The following is a 16,076-nucleotide window of genomic DNA, read 5'->3' as shown; positions in this document are numbered from 1 at the left end:
CAAGTGACCCCGACCAGTAAAAACCCTCCCCTCTCACCTTGCATAGACGTGTCCTCTGAAGGGCTACTGGCCAACTGCACCGTGGCTGCATCCTCCTCTTTCTCCTCCTTCTCCCCCTCCTCTGCCACGGCAGCAGCTGCAGGGCTAGCAGTTTCCTGAGGTGTGGGAGCGGCAGGCTCTGTGTTGGGCATTGCTGTCCGCTCTTGTGCGGGCACGGGGGCGTCTACCTCGTCGGGGTACTCCTGGGGGAGGCCGTTGGACAGTGGCGTCTGCGCCTCGCTCTTCTGGGCCATGGCGGGCTCCGCCTCCGGGACAGAGGGAGTGACGGCAGGAACAGGGGCAGACACGGGCACAGCAGCAGCATTTTCCTGTTTTGGCGCTGTCGGCTCGACCACGCTCTCAGTTTTAGTGGGTGCTTCCACAGACACCACCGGCTTCACGGCCGGGGCGGAGTGTGTGATCGTTGCCTTGGMAACGGGGGTCAAAGGTCGTGGAGCGGGTTTAGTGTGTTCTTTAGCGATCGCCACCGTAACAGGCGCCACTACCTCTGGCTTGGTGGTAAGCACAGGCTCCTCCATTACCTTCTCTACATTCTCCTCCTCCACCACTACTACTTCTTCTTCCTTTTTATTCTCTGCCTCCTCTTTCTCCGCTACCAGGGCAGGAGGCTTCTCGACGGCTGATGGGGCGGCCGATGGCTCTTCCTCAATGGGAGGAGCTTCGGGAGTCACTGCCTTTCCCGCCAGGCTCACACCGGCATCCACCGTGTCGCTGACCTGAGCGATGGTGGTGGTGGGGGGTGGTGTCTGCACCTCTACAGGGGGAGGGGAGGTAGGAGCTGCCGGGGGGGAGGGGGAGGTGGGAGGGGCCTGGTCTTCCTCTGGTGGAATGGCCTCCTCGGCCTTCCCCGCAGCCGTGGGGACAGCCAATTGGCTGACGATCTGTTCGGTAGGTGGGGCTTCCTGGCTATCTTTTTCCTGTTTGGCCTCAGCTGGGACGGTGGCAGGCTCTGGGGTCACCAACGCAGGAGGCGGGGTCACGGCGGCCATCGTTTTGGAAACTGTGGGTTCCGTGTTGTCATCTGAAAAAAGACATAATAATCAGTTCAGAACCGTTTTGGAACTATTACGYAATATCAATCAATCATTGAAGATCAAGTTCATTGTTTACGTCATGCTGTTCTACTCTCTATGTAATGTGGAAAATCTCAGTATGTAAAGACATTGTAGTACCACAAGACCTGGGAGGACGCTCACCTGTTCTCGTCATCATAGTGACGGGCTTTGTAACTTCTCCGTTGGTCTGGGAAGGACCTTCTCCCTCTGCAGTGGAAAACTAGTGGCAGAAAACGAGGAGCACCGTCAAAACTAGCGTATAGTAGATTTAAAAAATAATAAACACAAATATGTTGTACAGTGTTTTCTAACGCTATCCTATTGCCTTGATCAAAACCAGTTGAGTTGAGAGTTGGAGACAAGACACAACAACCTAAAAGTAAACACTAACTGAATGYAACCGTTCTGGAACAGTTGGCTTCCATTCCAAACTTCCTGGTCTCCTCTATGACATCACCTCTGTGGAATCATCTCAAAGACACAAGATTCCAAACTTGTTGTGAGCTCATCACTGGGAACGATCCCAAGGAGGTGGCGAAATCAGGGGATGTATTGAGGGATGGGAAACATTTAGCGTTGAATGTATAGAACTAGAATGTATAGAGCGGACACTGTTGCATCTGAGACATTCGTATCTGTTCTACATGATACATTTCTGYTTTTTTTCTACATAGTATATTTGATGTCCTCATATGATAAATACCAATCACAAAGTTTCAGGATGTGAACAGCAATAGAGTTTTAATCATTGGACAACAATGTTTCTGAATGGTCTGTGAGGTTACATTGTCCTGAACAGGCAGGTCCCAGTGGGTTGCGAGGCATACCTGTGATGGGGGGGTGGAGGTGGCCCTTCCCCCGGACATGATCTCCTCTGTGATATCGCGGCCCCCCTGGTTGGGGTCTCGTATTCTGATCTGAAGAGAAGGATGAAGTTGAACAGCCWACAGTCAGACTACTTCACATTAGCATATTAACCATCACTCGCCAGGCCATCACTGTAAATAAGAATGTAWTCTTAAAAATCGACTAGCCTGGACAGTATTCACTAGACGCYAACAGATGAAAAACGCAACGAAGGGACTGGCTATCCGTTTTCGTTTCCCATCGCAAAATGTTTTGCTACGGTATATACTGATGAATACAACCCTGGTTAAATAGGCCTAAATAAATGATAGTCCCCTCTTCTCTTCTCCCGTCATCCCTCTTACCATCTAAACTTCTTTCCCGCTGTTCAATCTCCATCTGTGTCACGAGGTTAGTTGCCTTTAATCACATATCTAGGGTCACATTACCCTGAGGCCAATTCTGATCTAGGAACAGATTACCATCCCCCTGGTTCTATCTTTAACCATAAGGGGGAGGGGGGAGAAGATATCCGTGTCTGACCCTGTATAAGCGGTAAGGGGCAAGATGTACTACTCCTGCACTGCATTGACCTCAGCAGCGAGGTCATAGTATACCAGCTGCCCTCTGACCTTTATAGGTCTTTTCCACTCCTAATATATACCCTGGTATTATACTAGGGAAATAGTGTTCTCAACAGTGTAGGCTGACACTAACGACKTGTTAAAAGCAGCATCAACAACTTCTGAATCCCCTGAACAGTTGCTTTTTATAAGGAAAAGGCCCAATTGATATGCTAACAGTTAACCGTTGTCATGTTCACGCACCCAGAAAAGTCCCAGTCCGGCCCCATGTCAGGGTCTTTTTTAGGTGGAAAATCAAAAGCCTGCGTCTTCAGGCCAAACACCAGGGGTATAGTCTTAAAAGTGGAAAAGCAAGATTAGTTTGTGGTACAGTACCGCTATGCGCTCCCTCTTGGGTGCCGGTGGTTGGCTCGGTGGCGGCTGAGGGGGCAGGGCCTGTTGCTGGGGCTGGGCCGGGCTTATCATGACAGGCGCCGTTTGGACAGGGGGTGTGTGGCTGTACTGGGGCTGGGCCGGGTAGTATGCACCTGCTGTGTGGGGGGGGGGAGGCAAGTCAAACACAGCACGGAAAGCAACACACAATCGCACACTAAAATGACCACAAACATACCATAAAGACTAAACAAGCATTGAAACAACCACACACTGAAATAGGAACATGTTAAAATAACCACAACAGGGCCTAAAATAAAAACACCCGCCTGATACGGGTTGATTGGCATTGGCGGGTACGACGTCCATTTTACCAGCCACGTTGRCAGTGCATTTCACTCGCATTTGCGAATAAGAATAGGGTTAGAAGTGAAGAACGAGCACATTTACAGCAAAATAAATAGCTGGTAGCTAATCACACAAAGAAGCACTATAATACGCCAGCTCCCACACTGCCTGGCTGGGGAGCTGTGGGCACTGGGATTGAAGTGCTGAAGACTGATTTTAGAAGCGCTGAGCACAGGCAGAAATGTTGGTCTAATTCACTCTAAAGTCTACTACAGTGAGACTGTCTTCCTTGGCTATTACAATGTCTTGTTCACCAGCTGGGTTGTCTCCAATGGGTCTGCTTCAACTGCTAGCGAAGACCTGAGATATTTTAAGATATAGCCGATGTCACAAATAATAAAGTAAAATTGAGCAATATTACCACATCACTTATTACTAGTAACACATTTGTTTAAGAAACATTACAAAGCATGCTCCTCCAGTTTATTTGGGGGGGGGGGGGGGGGGGGGGGGGGGGTGTAAATGGCTAGGGGACCAAAAGTTTGTTTCAAGCCCTGACACACTGCACCTGGAACAAAATAAACAATGTATACACAATGGGGGGGGGGGGGTCAGCTACAAACCAACAAAAACAACTATAAACAAAACTACAAATCAAACATGCAGATAAAGATGCAGCCCTGCACACACCGCGCAACACACAAACACACACACTTACTCACCGGGGTAGCGCTGGGAGGTGAGAGGAGCGCCGTGGAGAGAAAGACGCCCGTTCTCTCGCCCGCCCCCTCTCCCCCCACCCCCCCGCCTTTCCCTCGCAGCCAGAGAGGGCTCTGAACACGACAGGGGGAGGAGAGGAAGGAAGCGAGGGAAGGGAAGAGAGAAAAAGGAGAGAGAGATAGGGAGGACAGGAAGAGACAGATGCAGAGTGAGTGAATGAGAAGGGAACCAGAGGTAAGCAGGGTGTTAAGGCAGTAAGAGGCAGCAGGTGAGAAGACAGAACACAGACTGATAGAGCCGAAACAAAGCCAGAAGAAAACACACACACACACACACAGCCTTGGATCCTTAGAGAAACAAAGACCACCATACACACAAACACCTGCCAGGCAAAACCACCACAAACAACCAGCAAAGCCATACGGTAAAGAACCTAAGATCAACTGACTGACCAACTGTAAGATCAACTAAGATCAGGCCCTAAAATTAACACCCGCCACCTGCCAAATGCGGGTAGATGTCGGCATTGGCAGGTAAGACTTCACCAGCCACGTTGGCGCGTGGTCAGGGTTCCACAGTGCAAGCATTTCACTCGCATTTGTGAATAAATATAAATCAAGTGTGAAAACTTTTATAGTAAAATCTATTCTGCTGTAGCTGTTTTCAAAGTATTTCAGCCATTGTTTCATAGCTGGAAAATGAAATCGCACAAAGTCAAAGAACTACGAAGCCTATATAGAGTTGAAGTTTACATACACTTACGTTGGAGTCATTAAAACTCGTTTTTCAACCACTCCACAAATTTCTTGTTAACAAACTACAGTTTTGGCAAGTYGGWTAGRACATCTACTTTRCGCATGAYACAAGTAATTGTTCCAACAATTGTTTRCAGACAGATTATTTCACTCATTATTCACTGTATCRCAATTCCAGTGGGTCAGAAGTTTACATACACTAAGTCGACTATGCCTTTAAACAGCTTGGAAAATTCCAGAAAATTATGTCATGGCTTTAGAAGCTTCTGATAGGCTAATTGACATCATTTGAGTCAATTGGAGGTGTACCTGTGGATGTATTTCAAGGCMTACCTTCAAACTCAGTGCCTCTGCTTGACATCATGGGGACATCAAAAGAAATCAGCCAAGACCTCAGAAAAAAATTGTAGACCTCCACAAGTCTGGTTCATCCTTGGGAGCAATTTCCAAACGCCTGAAGGTACCACGTTCATCTGTACAAAAATGTAGTATGCAAGTATAAACACCATGGGACCACGCAGCCATCATACCGCTCAGGAAGGAGAACGTTCGTCTCCTAGAGATGAACGTATTTTGGTGCGAAAAGTGCAAATCAATCCCAGAACAACAGCAAAGGACCTTGTGAAGATGCTGGAGGAAACCGTACAAAGTATCTATATCCACAGTAAAACGAGTCCTATGTCGATATAACCTGAAAGGCCACTCAGCAAGGAAGAAGCCACTGCTCCAAAACCACCATAAAAAAAGCCAGACTTACGTTCGCAACTGCACACGGGGACAAAGATCGTACTTTTGGAGAAATCTCCTTAGGTCTGATGAAACAAAAAATAGAACTGTTTGGCCATTATGACCTTGTTATGTTTGGAGGACAAAAGGGAAGTCTTGCAAGCCGAAGAACACCATCCCAACCGTGAAGCACAGGGTGGCAGCATCATGTTGTGGGGTGCTTGCTGCAGGAGGGACTGGTGCACTTCACAAAATAGATGGCATCATGAGGTAGGAAAATGATGTGGGTATATGAAGCAACATCTAAAGACACAGTCAGGAAGTAAAGCTTGGTCGCAAATGGGTCTTCCAAATGGACAATGACCCCAAGCATACTTCCAAAGTTGTGGCAAAATGGCTTAAGGACAACAAAGTCAAGGTATTGGAGTGGCCATCACAAAGCCCTGACCTCAATCCTATAGAACATTTGTGGCAGAACTGAAAAAGTGTGTGCAAACAAAGAGACCTACAAACCCGACTCAGCTAAACCACTCTGTCAGGAGGAATGGGCCAAAATTCACCCAACTTACTGTTGGAAGCTTGTGGAAGGCTACCTGAAATGTTTGACCCAAGTAAACCATTTAAAGGCAATGCTACCAAATACACTAATTTGTATGTAAACTTCTGACCCACTGGGAATGTGATGAAAGAAATAAAGCTGAAATAAATATTTCTCTCTACTATTATTCGGACATTTCACAGTCTTAAAATAAAGTGGTGATCCACATTAAATGTCAGGAATTGTGAAAAACTGAGTTTAAATGTATTTGGCTAAGGTGTATGTAAACTTCCGACTTCAACTGTARCKCRTTCCACTTGCGCTGCAACACAGCCTTGCTGTGGCCTCTGCGCATGTGAAGATCTGAGTCAGATTCATTTTTAGAAGCCTACCCACAGGCACAAAAGTTGGTCTAATTTACTTGAAACTAAAGTCMACCGAAGTGAGACTGTCCTTGTGTTTCTTCACTATTTACATTGTTTTGTTCACAAGCTAGGTTGTTTTTCTATCTTTGAGTTTCAACTGCTAGGGAAGAGAACGCTTCTACTAGTCAGACTCAATCWCAKAGGCACAAACATGRSGAGTTGCGCTACCACGGTAACCTCCCGCCCCGTGAGCRTTTTTGTCTCATCTGTGATACAGTATTTTGGTTAAAAGACTCAGGTCACAGGCTCCCGAGTGGCACAGCGGTCTAAGGCACCGCATTGCAGTGTTGCGGCATCACTACAACCTGGGGTTCGATCCCAGGCTGTGTCATTACCGGYTGTGACCTGAAGTCCCATAGGGCGGCGCACAATTGGCTCACCATCGTCCGGGTTAGGGGAGTATTTGGTCAGGGGGGCTTTACTTTGCTCATAGCGCTCTAGCGACTCCTTGTGACAGGCCGGGCGCCTGCAAGCTGACTTCGGTCACCAGTTGAAAGGTGTTTCCTCCGACACATTGGTGCAGCTGGCTTCCGGGTTAAGCGAGCGGGTGTTAATAAGTGCGGTTTAACGGGTCATGTTCCGGGGGGAAAATTAAGGGCTCAGGTGACAAAAAATATTATTTAATATATCACATTAGTTACTTCTTACTAGTAATTAGGGATGCAATGAGACACCGTATGTTGTCGAACCGTTCAACCGTTCAATACGCACACGTGAACCACGGAATTACGATATGCCTGTCATTTTCCTATAATTTTCAAAACGCGCTGCAGACTACACGCACATTGTACATTCAGATCCACAGAACCAGACGCGCAACTTGAGAACAGGCTTGGCAGGCAACTGCTTGGGGCCCCAGGCCATTAGGGGACTCCTGAGGGCTGACAAACTTTACCTCACAGCAATGGCTCAAAATGTGGCAACCGCAGTGACCGCAACCCCCTCCCCTTAAACAACCAAACCAATGGACGATTTGCAATGACATCTCAGTAGGAAACCTCCCTTAAGGGGGCCCCATGAAGAGAGAGGAAACTAAAAACAAATATTCTCTCAGCTCCAACGTGACAATGGCGAGCGCTAGCGAAACAGAGAGAAGCAAATTTGAAGAGGCACAGCTGTCTTTCAAATCCGCTGTGTGGGAACATTTTGGCGTTCAATACGATGATGAGGGTAAGAACCCCAGACAATAAACAAACAAAGTACAGTCTGCAAGCATTGCTTTGCCACTGTCGGCTACTCGAGTGGAAACACTTCTAACATGTGTAATTTAAATCGTCATCACTCGGCCGTATCCCTTGCAGGTGGAGCTGGAGCAAGGAGAGTCCACTCGTTAGCGAAAACACAACAATTTCTCGCTGYTGCCTTCCAACAACAATTTGCRACAAATTCAGAAAAACAAAGAAATAACGAAAGCAGTGGGAGTATTCATAGCCAAAGATTTGCAGCCCTATTCAGTGGTTACTGACTCGGGATTTCATCACCTGATGAAAAATGTTTAACCGCGTTAACAAGGGTGGCAGAGTAGCCTAGTGGTTAAAGCGTTGGACTAGTAACCAAAAGGTTGCAAGTTTGAATCACCGAGCTGAGAAGGTACACATCTGTCGTTCTGCCCCTGAACAAGGMAGTTAACCCACTGTTCCTAGGCCGTCATTGAAAATAAGAATTTGTTCTTAACTGACCTGCCTAGTTAAATAAAGGTTAAATAAATACATTTTTTTTAAATACGGAGAGAAATTGGATATGAACCCTATCAAGCTCTCTCCACTGATAGTTGGACCTCCAGAGCAACTCAAGGCTACCTCACTGTGACGGTTCACTATGTACTGRATTGGGTTGATGAAGGGGTAGCCCTTGAACTAATGAACGCTGTGACGGAGTGGAAGCAAGAGAGACCAAATAGCACAATCCCAGCCACTACAGATAACTCACAAAACATAGTGAATGCCATCCGTGAAGCCGATGGGTTTGGGCCCCCACATTGGATGTTTTACACACATCCTGAACCTTGCAGCCAAGAGGGCAGTCTCTCTCTCAAGGCAGTGTCCCGCCTCCTGGGGAAGGTCAGAAAAGTGTTGACTTCCCCCCTACCACAAAAACACCACTGCTCACCAAGTTGACAGTCAAGCAAGAGATACCAAAGCACAAATGAATCCATGACATCCAATCCATCACAACCCATTGGAATACCACACGTGACATGCTGGAACATTATGTGGAACAGCAACCGGCCATCTACTCTGCTGTATTGGACAAGGCGGTGAAGAAGTCGGTCAAAGACATAGCCATGCTGACTGACAGTGAACTGAAGCAGGCAGAAGAACTCATTTTGGCTACTCAAACAATGACAACTCTCATGAGYAGTGAAACCTCATCAATGATCCCTCGAAAGACAATGATTATCAAATCCATGGCACCAGGTCCTGAGGACAGTGCAACCATCAGGGAGGCCAAGGAGGCCATCACTCAGGACTTGGAGAGAAGATACACAGACCGGGATCTTCTGGACTACCTTCACAGATCTACAGCCCTTGATCCAAGGTTTAAATCCCTGCCAGCCTGCTGCGACAGAGTCCACAAGGACCTCAAGGAAATTGTGGAGCATGAACATCAGGTATTTGATCTATTTTTAATGATATTGCTTTTATCATGTGCGTTAAAATGTGATGAGATATGTGTCACTTAATAATAATTGTATTATTATTTATTATTACCAGCCATTTTTCTTGCAGTTTCAAGCAGGGCCATCCACAGAGGAAGAAAATCCATCATTATCCCCTCCTCAAAARAAGATCGCCATGGCAGAGTTATCTGGGGAGCTTTTCAAAGCAGAGGAGCAGACCAAGCCCTTTTCCAAAATGATTGAGGTGGTCACCTCATACAAGGCAGCAGATTGCCTTCATGTGGATGCTGATCCTTTTGTGTGGTGGAAAACTAACCAGTCAAAGTTCACCCATGTTACAAAACTTGCACAACAGTGCCTCAGTGTCCCGGGAACCTCTGTTGCAAGTGAGAGTTCTCGCCAACGCAGGGGACATTGTCAGTGCAAGCCGTTCTCGTCTTGCTTCAGAGAATGTTGACATGCTTATCTTTTTACAGAAGAACCTAAAAAGAACCTCAACATAAAGGAATAGATATCTCATATAGGGTACCAACTTGATGTTGCACTTTGTTATTTGTAAATTTAAATATTGCCTATAYAAGTACGTACCCTGTTTATTTAAAATAGAGAAGGCAAAGAACCTACAGGTCGTCAAAGCTAAGAAGCACTTTCAATTTGAATGTTAATCTCCCCTTGATTTCATACAGTAGAGACAGAAACCAGGCCTAGTCAGTCATGCTGTCATTTTTCTGAATGGAAAGTTTTGTCTATAGGCAAAATAAASAGTTCATTGTTTAAAGGGTGCTGTGTTATGTTTCTTAAATATAAAGATACCGAAACCGTACCGTGGGCCCACTGTCCGTTGCATCCCTACTAGTAATGTATTGTATTGTTGTATGTATTGTTCTAGATACATTACAAAGCATGCTTGTTCGTTTTTTGTGTGTTTTGTTGGTGTAATTTTAGCARGCCAAAAATATTTTGTCTGGTAAAATGTATTGTTKTTATCTACCTGCCACAGTGGSTGGTGGACCAAAAAGTTACATTTATGCCCTGACTAAGAGCAACTGTAAAATAAACACAGCTAACTAACTAGCCATGGTTGTGGTTCTAGCAGTGACTGCAGTTCAACACTAGGTTTTGGTTCGAGTTCCAGCTGCTGATCTAGTCGTGCCTGTGGTTCTAATCCAGATTGTGGTTGTGGTCATGCTTGGCTGTTGGGCCACGGCCCAGAGTAGAGCCCCTTACCATAGGTGGGGTATTCAGCCGGGCTGGTTCCTGGGTAGAAGCCTGCCGTGCCGCTGGTCACGGGGTATTGTGGACTGGGTGGCATGTAGGGAGCCCGGTACTACAGAGAGAGAGAGGGGCAGAGAGGACACTTAGAACTGTTTATAGGTATAGGACAGTGAGTTACCTGTCCTAAAGGTGTCAAGCTTCTTGTTTGCTGCATTTCAGTATAGCTACAACAGTATGTTGATTTTAGACTTTTTGGTGCTGGAATACTGTACGAGAGGTGTTATACAATTAGGATAGCAAATTTCCCAAAACTTCCACGAAATTCCGGAAAGCTGTGAATTTGATGGAATCTTGCAACCCTATATTCAAGTGAAGTTAACCGTTAACATAAAGTAATCATGACCAGTTGTGGCACCTGTCCAGGGGGGATGAAGTAGCCCTGAGGGGACCCAGCAAAGGACAGCTGCTGCCCAGGGATCATCATCATCTGKGAGCTGGGCTGGTAGACGTGGGTGGGACCCACCGGACGAGGCCCGCTGCTGGTCTGGACCCGGGGGGCACTGGTGGGCATGGTGGCCCTGTTGGCATAGTAGGGCTAGAGAGATGGAGGGGAGAGAAACTGTCAGTATATTTCTACGGTATATTTGAGTGTGTGTATGAGCGAAATGGTGAGCTGTGTGTGTGTGTGTGTGTGTGTGTGTGTGTGTGTGTGTGTGTGTGTGTGTGTGTGTGTGTGTGTACTGCGGTGTTAAAATGTCACATGTTGAAACTGTCAGATGGTTGAGGTAGGTCGAGACTCCAGAGAGCTGAACACACTGCACACACGATGACTGCCAGGGGGTTTTAGTTTGGGATTTACAAGCCTGTGTTGTGAAAAACTGGAAACCTCATGGGTGCATGTTCATAGAGTAGCGAGTATGAGAATCCCCCATGACTGACAGGGAGTGGCTATATCCATCCTGGCCCAGTATTTACAAAGCGTCTCAGAGTAGGAGTGCTGATCTAGGATCCGTTTGGCTTTTTCGATAGTATTGAATACGATTCTATGGACAAATCCTAGATCAGGACTCCTAGTCAAAAGACACTTTGTGGATACAGGCTCTGGTTAGTATTTCAAAGGAGACTGGGAATTAGGCTATAATAGGACGGAGCAGGATTAAACTGAAGCAGGATCAGCTACAAGTTTCAACAATGATCATAGCTAGCATCTAACCAACAAAAGTATTTTGCCAATGATCACTGATTATTGTCAGCCCTTGGGCAAGGGTCGAGAATAAACTTTTGGACGTTAGTTCTATAGACTCAGACTAAACTACGGCTAGGTTAGACGAACCGAGAGGAGGGTGAGAAGGAAAAGAAGCTGTTACCTGCAGTGCCCTGTATCCGCCCTTCAGCCGCACAACACACGGGCAGAGAGCAAGAGAGGGGGGGGGGGTGAGAGGAGGAGGAGAAGAGCAGAAGGAACGAGAGAATGAGAAGAAGCAGTATAACACTCAGCCACTAACAGTTCGCTGCTGACTACCAGAAAATATGAAGCCATCAAGTAAAAATAAAGCTAGTTAAATCCACAAGGAACTACCGTAGGCGTGTTCCTAGTTTCATTCAAGCCTATTGATCGTAGGCCTGGCTGATGGGTTGGCTGGCACTTTGCCTGATTAGGGAAACGAATTTATACATGGACAGGTGAAATGTAAAAACCAATGGACCCTGGTGCCTAGGAACTTTACTGTATAGTCCTACAGTGGGTGGAATCAGATGTAACCAAGGGCAACCTATGTAATTAGCAGCCTGAACACATCACTACTGGAAWCCTTGGTCCTGGAGAGCCACAAAAGGGCTGAGGATTATAGCCCGGCACTCTACTCATGGCCTGGATTGATACTTTTTGAAATATTTCATTCAAAATCAGGTGGTTTTGCATCTAGTTACAGCTGGGTCTGATCAGAACTAAATTGKCTGTTTAGCCTCATCTTTCTCTGAAGTTAAATTGCATTCACGCACAGCGGTCTACTTTCAGGTCGGGATGACAGACATTTTGGGGAAGGTGAGGGGAGTTAGTACCTGTTGGTGTAAAGCACGAGGCCCTGCGGCGAACTGGGAGGGAGGACAGCAAAAGAGAGCAAGAGATCAAGGTTGGTAGCCAGAGACACTTAAACACAAACAGGTTGGACCAAAGCGTTACAGTTGAGCAAGAGTTGGAGTTAACAGCGTAACAGAAGCTTGGACATTTACAGAGCGTGAGCAAAAGAGCAGGAAATAGAATGAGAGAGATGGAGAGGGCAATACCTGTCGCGGTTGCGGTGAAGAGTTCATTTGTTGAGGTGGTGGGGTGGCGAAGACGAGAGAAGGGGGCTGTCCTGGGGCATAGGCAGCCTGGGAGAAAAGGGAGGGAGAGAAACACAACTACGTTAGTTAGATAACTTCCTGCCAAAGATGGGTTTTGTTCAATAGGGTACAATGTAGAAAAACATTTCAAAATGGAAAACAAAAATGTGCATCCTTATTGGACAAGTTCAGGTAGCATGTCCCAGTTTCAAAACGTTCTCACGTTTTTTTTTTCCGAATGAACGCTCCCCTGACCAGTCAGCACACGCTGGGTCTTGTCATTGGCTCTCACCTGTGTCAGTCCAGGGGAGGGGGAGGGGTGTGGGACAGAGGTGGGTCCCGTTATAGGCTGCGGTGGTTTGTTCATTTCACTTGGTTCTGCATTAGGGTGGCGCTGACTTGCCAGCCGATCTGAGGAGGAGGAGGAGGAAGAGTTAGCAAAACAACAAAAAATTCAAAATCAACAAAAAACCACAGAAGACTACAATCTACCCAGTTTCAAACTAGTCGGACTAGGCTATGGTGAGTAGACTAGATATACAATAATAACCTGGACACCTTGCCCAGTGACCGATGAGCGAGCAGCCTCAAGTTAACCCCCTATGAAGTTCATGGGCTTCCACTAACAGGGTTGTCAGAAGTTGTGACAGCATTGTTGTTGAGCCGAGTTCCAAAATTGGAAATGGGTTAGTGGGTTTGTCTGCGCTATAGAAAGGTTGTCCCGCCAAGCAGCAAGGGTGGTGTTTACTGACCCTGCCCTGATAACAGTAATGCCTCCTCCCTGTACCCTTGCGCCAATACACACTTATTTTCACCTCCCTATATCCCTCCTTCACTTTCCACTTAGTCTTCTAGGTTTAGCCTCTATCAGCTGGGGAAACTTGCATATACCTCTTAACCGCTATTTAGACCAGGAACAAGAGAGAGATCAAAACCCTCCGGGGGTTGAATTGGGTTACGGGTAATTACCACATCTCCACTATAGGGGCAGTTGAACCATCTATTGATCCTCCAGGCAGATGATAACAATAAAATAAAAAACACGTCGCAAACACGTCGCACCATGACTATCGTCAACTCACATATTGATGGGGGAGATAAATTTGACATGACATGTGGATTAGAAGGCGAAAAACCACTTACTGGGGTCATGGGGTCCGAGTGGCGCAACGGTCTAAGGCACTGCATCTCAGTGCTAGAGGACGTGATCGGGAGTCCCATTGGGCGGTACACAATTAGCCCAGCGTCGTCCGGGTTCGGGGAGGGTTTAGCCGGGGTAGGCCGTCATTGTGAAATAAGAATTTGTTCTTAACTTGCCTTGTTAAATAAAAGGTTAAATAAAAATCTAAAATATATATTCACTTCTCTGCATCCGTTCTTGGGGATTAGGCTCACGCTGGCCTGAGCTGGTACATTCACTCACGCTCAATTGAACTAACTGGTTAGTTAGTATCAGAGAATGTATTGTTTCAGGTCAAAGTTCACTTGCCAGTAGCCTCTATTTGATTGTAACAGATTTCCCCAATTTTTTAGATATGTGCTGGTTAGTGGTTACAATGTTTGAGATTCTCTATATTTTCTGTATACTTTTACTGTTAAGCATGGGACTACTGAGACATTTAAGAGGTTTCGCAAATTCCCATTACTTATTGCTACAGTGTTGCCATTAATTCAAGCATGAAAAGAAGTAGTGTCAAACTGTTATCACATGGTCTAAAGAGGCGATCCCACATTAGGAAGACGTGTCATATGGCTAGCTAACTACTARCTAGCAAGTAGCCGGTGTTAGCTATGTTATCCCATCTGTGGCTCGCCCATTCTTTGGTAAACACATTTTAGGCACTAAATAAAAATAAAGACCATGAAATAACCCTATGATAACACGATCGGTTTGTGGTTTGATTCGGTACAACTAACATTACGGATGGGTCAAATTGCAAGGAAGGCCTTCTAGCATGCAAATACCGCCGGGGTCCAATGATAGTGGATGTCAAACACACTCCACTAGCTAACGCGCGCTAGCTAGCTAGCTAGCTAGCCTGTGTGGTAGTTTACGTGTCTCTCATAGTAATGTCGAGTGACTGATAAATTCTGCATTGACAWGTCGACACAACATTTGTGCATCGCAATATTAAAGATATGACTTTCTTGGTATCCAATTGAAATAGTTGATACACTTTCATATGTTAATTGGTATGCTAGTCTTGCGATCAGAATGAATTCATTGTAGGCCCAACCAAGCCGCACACATAGAAAAACCAGCATGACAATTGCCTTACCTAGATTTAGCTATGTTGACAGGTCGGATTAACCAACGTTACATATTTTAAAACAGTGTGATTTAAAAAACTCATGTGTAAATTGCCAGATCYGCATTGAAGTAAAACACAAGCTAACGAAATGGTGATGATGGTTAGTCAATTTGTTTCGAGGGGAACTGTCATATTGAACGTTCAAAAGAGGGAAGATTAGAAAGCTAGAAAGAGGTGGCATTAACATTCCAGGCTAGCGTTAGCTCGCTAACTAATTTACCAATACGTTCACCCACTTCAAACACCGACATGAACTGGCATTAGTTTAAACTCAAAAKGTTAGCTATCAAGCTCGTTTTGACTAGCAGACAACGAAAGACAATATTCCATTTTAGCTTACTAGCGATTTTACATGTAGCTAGCTAACATGAGCTACTCTTCTAAACTAGCTAGCTAAGCTAACCTTGTAAATGGACTGACAGAGCAGGGCCTTCATCCAATTGTCTTTCAAAGATCGATAGCAGGTAGCGAACACTGGATTCTTACCGGTTATGAATTGTGTCTGTGAGGGATATGAGCGAAGACTGGACTCAACAGTGGAAAATATATATTACACCCGATCGTCCGTTACTTAAAAATTGTAGTGTAGTTTCTTGTCCTCTCCTCCAAATGGAAAGTGGTGCCCTTATTGGGGTGAGTGCTATTGCTGTCACTTGTTCTTTAAATCCATGGAGCGTGCAAAAGTGAGWAGAGCATAAAATGTATTAATATAGCACTTGAAGATTATTATTGACAACTCCAATGCCTCCGGAAAAAGCCCCTGGACCGGAGGTCCATGATCAAGGCGCCGATGGTGACGGATTGCCGGTAAAATACACAATCTACTGGGGTTTCGTTCGGTTTACAGCGAGGCCATGTTGCGATGCATTCTCGTCCGCTGGAGCCGGCCGGACGGTGAGCCTGGTAAGTCGCATGGGTACTTCCGGGAAAATCGTTAGTTGATGACGCATCCTCCGTCATGTGACAGTGGACACGAACATTAGCGTTTTGCACTTCTGTACACAAACTTCATATACGTGTTGTATAAATAATTTTTAAGAGCTTTTATTGCATAATGTTGTATTCATGAGAAATTACATATTCTCAAGAGTAGACATTTGTTTGTAATTGATCAAGGCCAATAACTTGACATGTCTGTGCTAGGCCTACACATATAAGAAATATGTAATTTAGTC

General features: G+C 45.9%; 1 protein-coding gene across 5 annotated transcripts in view; it reads right to left on the bottom strand.

The window, feature by feature from the left end:
* eif4g1a (eukaryotic translation initiation factor 4 gamma, 1a) overlaps positions 1 to 15,812 on the bottom strand; it is a 28,242-nt gene extending 12,430 nt beyond the window's left edge. For 2 of the 5 annotated variants that reach the window (XM_023977318.2, XM_070436670.1), the window contains exons 1-11: positions 15,388 to 15,812; positions 12,882 to 13,000; positions 12,551 to 12,637; positions 12,326 to 12,358; positions 11,632 to 11,652; positions 10,680 to 10,859; positions 10,277 to 10,376; positions 2,921 to 3,075; positions 1,943 to 2,032; positions 1,257 to 1,335; positions 38 to 1,081 (exon numbers count right to left, since the gene is read on the bottom strand). In XM_023977318.2, the coding sequence (XP_023833086.1) occupies positions 38 to 1,081; positions 1,257 to 1,335; positions 1,943 to 2,032; positions 2,921 to 3,075; positions 10,277 to 10,376; positions 10,680 to 10,859; positions 11,632 to 11,652; positions 12,326 to 12,358; positions 12,551 to 12,637; positions 12,882 to 12,956 (1,864 nt within the window). In that variant the 5' untranslated portion in view covers positions 12,957 to 13,000; positions 15,388 to 15,812. The remainder of the gene's footprint in view (positions 1 to 37; positions 1,082 to 1,256; positions 1,336 to 1,942; positions 2,033 to 2,920; positions 3,076 to 10,276; positions 10,377 to 10,679; positions 10,860 to 11,631; positions 11,653 to 12,325; positions 12,359 to 12,550; positions 12,638 to 12,881; positions 13,001 to 15,387) is intronic. The other 3 variants (XM_023977319.2, XM_070436672.1, XM_070436671.1) reach the window with 2 other exon arrangements.
* Between the last annotated feature and the right edge of the window lie 264 nt (positions 15,813 to 16,076).

The sequence above is a fragment of the Salvelinus sp. IW2-2015 genome, linkage group LG32, assembly GCF_002910315.2.
Source record: "Salvelinus sp. IW2-2015 linkage group LG32, ASM291031v2, whole genome shotgun sequence".
Taxonomy (NCBI): domain Eukaryota; kingdom Metazoa; phylum Chordata; class Actinopteri; order Salmoniformes; family Salmonidae; genus Salvelinus; species Salvelinus sp. IW2-2015.
The sequence above is the reverse complement of the archived record's forward strand: the minus strand, read 5'-3'. Positions and strand labels throughout refer to the sequence as shown.